This window comes from Kogia breviceps, chromosome 3 (assembly GCF_026419965.1).
Source record: "Kogia breviceps isolate mKogBre1 chromosome 3, mKogBre1 haplotype 1, whole genome shotgun sequence".
Classification (NCBI taxonomy): Eukaryota; Metazoa; Chordata; class Mammalia; order Artiodactyla; family Physeteridae; genus Kogia; species Kogia breviceps.
Genome location: NC_081312.1, coordinates 51053738 through 51062122, shown reverse-complemented (window position 1 = coordinate 51062122; position 8385 = coordinate 51053738). Strand labels below are relative to the sequence as shown.

General features: G+C 39.0%; 1 protein-coding gene and 1 pseudogene across 1 annotated transcript; one reads left to right on the top strand and one right to left on the bottom strand.

Annotated features, from left to right (window-relative positions):
* Nucleotides 1–1667: 1667 nt before the first annotated feature.
* On the bottom strand, nucleotides 1668–3528 carry RPS29 (ribosomal protein S29). The gene is made up of 3 exons (XM_059056799.2): nucleotides 3371–3528; nucleotides 3033–3132; nucleotides 1668–1769 (listed from the first exon to the last, which is right to left on the bottom strand). The coding sequence occupies exons 1-3, from the start codon at nucleotides 3430–3432 to the stop codon at nucleotides 1761–1763; spliced, it is 171 nt and encodes a 56-aa protein (XP_058912782.1). The 5' UTR covers nucleotides 3433–3528; the 3' UTR covers nucleotides 1668–1760.
* Nucleotides 3529–7800: 4272 nt separating this feature from the next.
* On the top strand, nucleotides 7801–8385 carry LOC131752436 (PRELI domain containing protein 3B pseudogene; annotated as a pseudogene).

Genomic DNA, 8385 nt, shown 5'->3' with positions numbered 1-8385 from the left:
GGAATGTTCCCTTCCACACATTCCCTCAACCAATGCATAATTCTTACAGGTGCATTTACCCAGGACTATCCCACTAGAGCAGTGTCCATCTCCTCCCCAAAACTCTCATAAGCACATAACAGACATCATTTACCTAAACCATTATGAGTAAGCCTTTTTCACCTAAAAAACTTTTACAACTGCTCAGCTGGCACTGCTTCTCACCCACCCACTCTTAACTACATTAGGAGAAAACTCCTACATCCTCCATCTCCTCTACCAAAATTCTGTCCACCTCCTCTTCCTGTTTAAAACCGAGCTGTTCCCTAAAGACACTTCCCCAGCAACAGTTAAAAAAACAAAAAAACAGAAACTTCACGGGAGGTCCACCATAGAATTACCGTCTACTCCTGGGATTCAGGGTCAGTAGAGGTGAATTTACCATGAAGCTCTTGAGACCTAAGTTTTAGTGTCCCTAGCTTTCATGAGCTCCTTTTAAGGTTCTTAAACTAGCAACTGTGTTGCAGAGTTTTTGAAAATTTCACAGCTAATTTAACCAGTCAGTTAAGATGCTATTTTTCCACTCCAGCTTCCATTGGCACACTTTCTCTCCTGTTGGATGACATTGTACCAACCAACTTTAAGAGGCAGTAACAGTTGATCACGTCCTGCTTGGCTTCTGGTTTGCCACTTTTTGGTTCTCCTTCTGTCTTTGTTGAATCCTCATCTTTCCACCTGTCCCTGGAATAACCCAGAACAGTCTTCTCCATGTATTATTCAATCCTTAGACTTTAGGGCTTAGATCTCATCCAGCCACAAGGATGAGATCCACAAGTAGCAGCTATTATTCATACTGCAGACAACCAGTTGAATCTCCAGTCCCAAGCTCCTGTCAACTCCAGATAAATGCCTATTTCACAGCTCCACGTGAATGTCTAATAAGCAGCATTTTGAACTTAATATGCCATAAGCTGAACTTTTTCTTCCCTAATACAACTTCTCAGTCCTAGCTCAATAGTAACTCTGCCCTTCCAGTTGCTCAGGCCAAAACCCTTGGGAGTCATTCTTTGCTCTCCCACCAACTAATCCTTCAGCAAATCCAGTCTTTTTCAAGAGGGCACTGTGACTACCTTAACTACTCTTATCCTAGCCCAAGCCAAGATCATTTACCTAAAATATTCCAATAGACTCTTTTCCCTGTCTCTACCCTTGCCCCACTAAGATCTACTTTTGCTCACAAGACCCATTTTACTTTTAATCACTCCCCACCCCACCCCTTCCACATACAAATAATTGAGAAATTTACAAGTTTTGCTAATTATACCAAAAGCTAGGACTGCCACCACCAGGTAAATGCTCAGAGCAGGTTTTAGTGCTAGCCTTCTTTCTCAAAATCAATTTTCAATACTTTTTACTTTCACTGCCCAGCTCACTGTAGCCAGTCAACTACTCAAGACAATTTGTCTCAAGTTATATGCTGGATGCTCCCATACATAGTGGGCACTTCATGGAACAAAAGATGTTAAGTATTAAAATAAAACTGGGATTTACCAGAGTCCAGCAAGAACACTTTTATATAACTGAAGGAAAATAAGAAACATATTGTGAAGACGAATCCACTGAAGATGATTTTTAAAAGGTTTCTATAAACAATTGGCTATTACATTCACATGAAAAACATTCATAACTGAAGTTTTAAAATTTTTATTTTATATACAAAGAGTTAGTATTGTTTCTGAGGAAGGTAGATATGCGTGATGACCCATTCAAGAAGTTCACACTTAGTCCAACTGCAAAAAAAAAAGGCAGATAGGAAATGAATTAATGCATAATGCTTTAAATATCCATTTCATTCTCAGGAAAAAAAATGGCTCATTATAGAATGAGGTTTAAACTGGAAATCTGACCCACCCCAACTAGTTATGGAGATCTAAAGAACTTAAATATTTACTGAACACCTACTACAGGCTGCTCCAAAAATCTCAACAATTATATTTTAGACAGTGAATTTTAATACTGGTATACCCACTTCTACCATCAAAGACATTTCCCGCTAGAAAATCACTACTACATAAAATGATCTTTACCAAAAGCTCAGGATGGTCATTAAGTAGGTAGCAAATTCTAACATTATTCTAAGGAGCCGTTCATAAATTAACTCATTTAATCTTAACCTCTGAAAAATGGGACACAAAATTACCGGGCTTGGGGCCATTCTCTGATCTACTACCTCCAACTAAGTTATCTGAACTTCCACAAAGTAACACTAAACGTACTTCTTAAGTATTTGATCAAAGCCAAAAGTTTAAGATACTTTGTTTCTGTCACAGAAATCTAACCTTAAACAACTTATACCCACTTTAACACTTCAACATAAGGAGACCTAATTTTAACAAATACGTTCTACTCGATATTTTTGAGTTCTAACTATGAATAAAAAGGTAGTGACTGTTATTTTGTATCTCAAAGAACCAATACGGACTTAGTTTTCACTTCTGGCATTTAAGCGATCGATTTTTAGGAGCCAGGAAAGCTTCATATATACATTAATTTCTACAACAACCCTATCATATATTTTTCACAGGCAAAAACTTGGCTTTGAGTGACTTGACCAAAGTCACACGACTAGGATTCAGATCTCTGAATCCTAAAAAGGTCTACCTGGCCCCAAACCTGAAGCTCATTCCACTGCACAGCCCCATCCAACATTTCAGGGCAGCGGACAACGTATGTATTCCACTGAAAATTAGCTAGACACGATTCGAGATTTAGTATTTAATTGTTCCTGAAAAGTAATTTTATGCAACATTATACATAGCACCTCAAACTATCAGAAGTGGGTAAAAAGGGATGAGAAAGTCTACTTTTAAGGCCTTCACCCCCCCCCCATTCTATTAAAGTGACTGCCAAAACTCTCAACAGTGTCATCCGCTACCAAGGAAGGGCCCTGCTAGCTACAAGAGGAAAGCGGCGTTGGTCAAATGCCCACACCACGAACTACCCGCTCGTCGGCCCCTCACGGACACAGGAGAGCACGGCGTCGGCGGCCGTACCTTAATGAAGCCGATGTCCTTCGCGTACTGGCGGAAACACTGGCGGCACATATTGAGGCCGTATTTCCGGATCAGACCGTGCCGGTTTGAGCAGACGCGGCTGCAAGGAAAGAGATGGCGTTACCGCAAGTCGCAGAAAGCAAAGTATTCGGCACTCGGGAGGCCACCACCCGCACTGCCTGCCGGTCTCTACGGACATCACAGGCCTGTAATGGCGGCAGACACAGCTACGATTCCGTCTCTCCCCGCCGCGCCACCCGCGGGCTCCTCCACATTACATTTCAAGCAGCGTCGCGCCCCAGAGCAACCCTTTCCTGAAGCTACATTCTGCTTCTCACCAAGAACGAGAACCCTGGCCGAATTTTCTCGGATGGCTCCAGTAAAGCTGCTGGTGCCCCATGTTGCTTTCTCGGCTGCAACGAGGCAAAAGGAAAGACGGAACGCACGCAGGCGCTCTTCAAAATTTTGAGACACGGCTTACCCAGAAGGCAGTGCTGACAAAGGACGCGTGCGCAGTGTGGCTACGCTGTTTCGTGTGTGAAGAGGAAGCTTGGAAATAATCTAGGCGGGCACAGTTGATGACGTCACCACACCTCAGCCTCTAGTTTTCTCTTCCGCAGACTCCGCTCGCCGGGCGCGGTGGCGCGCGCCTGTAGTCCCAGCTACTCGGGAGGCTGAGGCAGGAGGATCGCTTGAGCTCAGGAGTTCTGGGCTGTAGTGCGCTATGCCGATCGGGTGTCCGCACTAAGTTCGGCATCAATATGGTGACCTCCCGGGAGCGGGGGACCACCAGGTTGCCTAAGGAGGGGTGAACCGGCCCAGGTCGGAAACGGAGCAGGTCAAAACTCCCGTGCTGATCAGTAGTGGGATCGCGCCTGTGAATAGCCACTGCACTCCAGCCTGGGCAACATAGCGAGACCCCGTCTCTTTTGAGCCCCCAGGAATGAGTTTTGAACCCTCAAGAAATAAATGATGTCACTATGTTACTGTCTCTTCATCATCGTCTGAACCTTTTACATACTTTTAATTAAAATTTTACACTTGGATAAAGGATTTTTGCCTTAACTCAGTACTGACACCTACTGGGGTAAAATTACAAAATAACTTAAAATCAACTGTAATAACTAGGAGTCAACGGTAGGGGTTCCCGTTTTGTGAGAAAAAATACGTTTTCAAACTTTTTTTAATTGACACACTGCTCCTAGAAATACACCTACACCATTCCAGAAGAATGACACGAGACTTAGTGTGTTTAATATTTAAATGTAGTTAGTTAAGTTTAAAATAAGAAACAAGTAAATGCCCAATATATGTTGCTTTGACCAGATGATTTGGTAATAAAATAACTAGTGAAAACTAAATGCCATCTAATAATCTGAAAAATGTTCCTAAAATCCACATGGTTATTTATAATGTCTTTAGATAAACCTAAAATTGTACATGGCTCTGATATCAAAGCTTTAACTAGATCTATAAAATGTACCACAGGGTGCAATAATGCAGGAAACTTTACACAGGAACTCTTCTTTGTTGCTGTGTTTTGTTTTTGATTGTTTTTGGTCGAAAACAAGATGATGAAGGAAGGAGTCAAGCCAGATATTTAATAACCAGATATGACTTGATCCTGCCCTCAAAACTTTATATACTGAGGAAAATAGGATTATCTCAGAGCCCTTCCTTCCAGTTTCAACTTTTTTGTTTTCAGTTTCAACTTTTATGACTCAATGATATGGATACAACTAAGTTAGTAGGACAATTGCATTAGATGATACATGTGCTCATAGAACACAACAAGAGCAAAGAAGAGATTAATTCCAGCGTGAGGTTCATTTGGGGGGCCTTTGAAGTAGACCTTAAGTGAAGAGTGGGGTTTTTACAGGCAGCATTTGATGGAAGGGAATGCATAGTGAGAGGAAGAGTTTGAGCCCAAGAATGGAGTTGGAAAAAGCTTGGAGAGGATGAACAACCTTGTGTAACTAGAGAGGAGGATGCACAAAAGACCTAGTGATAGATGACTGAAAGGGTATTTTAACTTAAAGCCTGATTGTGAAGGGTCCAATGTCAAGCTTCTACAGTTTGCCTGGAATTTCTATCAGTCATGGATGTGTAGTTTCCAAAATCCATGTGCCTCTCCAAAGCTAATCAAACATTTGCCCACCTATAGCCTTCTCAGGCCTTTCCCAATTGGTCTCCATAATTTTTAAAAGATTACAAAGGTTCTGAGATCAATTCCATAAATATTTTCAATACTCTGATATATAATCCTCTGGGCCAAAAGAAGTGAACTCATTTAAAAGTGGAGGGAAGAAAAGACAAACAAGAAGCAATTAGTTACACTTGAACAGTAACAATCTCTTTAACTATCTTGATATTCAAGTAGTTCTTAATGTTTATTCTGGTCTTGAAAGTTATTCTTCTTGATGGAGATATTACAAAACTGCAGTTGAGAAGCTGTACTTCCTGCTCAGTCTTAAGATAATGTAGCACCATCTATCTCCACCGATGGAATTATCAATTTCTTTTTCAGTAAAAAAGCTGAGAATACAGTTTTAAAAGTCCATTTTAACCCAATGTTTGTAAAGAGGTTTTAGCTTAATCCTATACTCTTCTTACAGATTCCTATTACTCTTCTGTATTTGGCTTTTAAATTCTTCTTTTAAAACATATTTCCCCCTAATATAATATATATTGAGTTCTCTTTCTCTCTTTTCCTTCTTTCTGTCTTTCTTTCTTTTTTTCTTTCTTAAATACAATGAAATACAAAGAAGAAGAAATGTGCCATAATCTCCTAGCCCAGATAACCCCTATTAATATTTTCTTTTGGAAAAAAATAAAAGTAATACTTATAAGACTGAAACATTCTAGTGGGACAGAGTATAGATATTATTTTTGAATTTAAGCACATTGGAATGATCTGCATGTTAAGACACTATTATTCAGATATCTCCTATTTTCTTCTTTAAATTATTCTCACAATTATTTGTGATTCTACATCCATAATTTGTCATTAAAGACCTACATCTCTCTTGAGCTATCTTCAATTTCAGAACATATACATATATATCCATTTCAAAAGATGTTGATATTTTAATTGTATACTCTAAAGTAAAACACAGATACATAAAGTATATTTTTAACTTTTTATTTTATATTGGAGTACAGTTGATTAACAATGTTGTTATACATAAAGTATATTTTTAAAAGTAAGTTTTTATCCAACCCAGACCCCTATTTCTCCAGTCTCCCTGTCCAAACCCACATGTTATCAGGATCTTTTAAAGAAATAAGTGTAGCTATCTATCTACCTATCTATTCATCCACTCACAGAAGTATATGTGCATATCTATGCATGTATACATACATATGTATAAATGTGTCCATATACATGTTTGTATTTATATATATGTTTACTACATCTCTTTTCATTTATACATACAGATAGATCATATCTGTTTTTACAGATAGATCATACAAATAGATCATAAAGCATCTTAGAAGAATATAAATGCTATGGAGAAATATATAGCAAAAATAGGGAATGAAGTGAAATTGGAACATCTTTGAACATTCCTTTGCACACTTAAATTGTATCTATATCTATATGGTATATCTATATTATAAAGTATGTCTATAAAATAAAATTCTGGAAGTGGGACTGTGAGGCAAAAGAATATGAACTTTTAAATTTTTGATAGAGATTACCAATTTGCCGTCTATAGAAATCATAACAATTCAACCTCATACCCATAGAAAATATCTGTTTTTCCACACTCCCCCAACAGTGTGAATTAGCAAACTTTTTATATTTGTCCTTCTGATAGCCTAAAAATGGCAAGTGTTGTTTCAATTTGAATTTCGATGATGCAGAACATGTTTTGCTATGTTTATAAGCCAGCCATGTATCTTTATCTGAGAACTTCTCCTTCCAGTCTACAACCCACTTTGGTAATGTGTTGCTGGGCGGTAGTTTGTATATTTGTAAATATTTACATGGAAGAAAATTAGCCCTTTGACTTTTCATGTTGGTTGCAAAGTTATTCTAGTCACTACAACACCAGATTCTTATTTATTTCTATGTTTACGTTCCATGTATTCTTCCATGCAAAAAGTTTTAAAGTTTATGTATGAAAATTTATCAAATTGTTAGGTTACTACTTTTAGGTTTTGTGTCAAAATTCTAAACGCGTTCTACTGTGTTTTCTTGTTGTACTGTTACGTTTTTGGTTTTCATTTTAAATCTTGAATCCACCTAAAATTTATATCACCGTCCCCCAGGAGTAAGGGAGAAATCCAGTTTCCCTCCCTCCCAAATGGCTAGCTACTCACTCTAATGCAAGAAATATTAACCAAATGCATAATCATCGGTAAGCTTACTCTATTCTGGCACAATGTAGGCTCTCATAAACATTTGTTGAATGAATATTTAGATAGTCATTTACTCATTCATTCTTTCTACAAATATGTATTGAGTACCTACTATATGTGAACACTATGCTAGATCTTGCATGTAACAGTAGTGACTCAGAACCTGTCCAGGAAGCTTGCAGTCTAGAGGTAAAGACAGGCATTAAATAAGTAATCATATAACAATTATTTTGGACAAGATAACCTAAGATTCCTCTTGCTGTGAACACCCAAAATTGCTAGAAGAAATATGGTGTCTTTTAAAATGCAGAGTTGGGGGCTGAGGGGCGGGGCGGGGGCAAGAGTGGCTTCTTTGCTTCATTGTGCCCTAGCGTTGCCCGGACACGGCGCCGGCCGCCGGCACCATGCAGATCAGGACTTCGGAGCACGTCTTTGACCACCTATGGGAAACTGTTACAACAACTGCAATGCAGAAATACCCAAACCCTATGAACACAAGTGTGGTTGGACTCGATGCATTGGACATACACATAGATCCTTCTGGAAAGCTGCACAGCCGTAGACTTCTCAACACAGAGTGGGGATGGCCTTCCATTGTGAAATCTCTTATTGGTGCAGCAAGAACCAAAACATATGTGCAAGAACATTCTGTAGTGGATCCCATAGAGAAAACAATGGAAATTAAATCTACTAATATTTCATTTACAAATATGGTTTCAGTAGATGAGAGACATATACAAACCACTGCCTCACGACCCAGAAAAAACTGTTTTGACTCAAGGAGCCATAATTACCGTGAAAGGAGTCAGTCTCATCAGTTAACCTCGATGGACTGATGGCAAGTATGATACCATCAAATGCTACTATAGGCCGAGAAGCAATGGAGTGGGTAATACATAAATTAAATGCTGAAATTGAGGTATTGACGGCTTCGGCAAGAGGGAGCATAAGCATACCAACAGCGGCAGCAGCATTTGTGAAAAAATGA

What these genes read in the sequence shown, in the direction of transcription:
- RPS29 (XM_059056799.2), bottom strand. Translation starts at nt 3,432, where the DNA reads ATGGGGCACCAGCAGCTTTACTGGAGCCATCCGAGAAAATTCGGCCAG. An exon ending in GGCCAGGGTTCTCGTTCTTG is followed by an intron (nt 3,133 to 3,370) that starts GTGAGAAGCAGA and finishes CTTTCCTTGCAG; the next exon opens with CCGCGTCTGCTCAAACCGGC.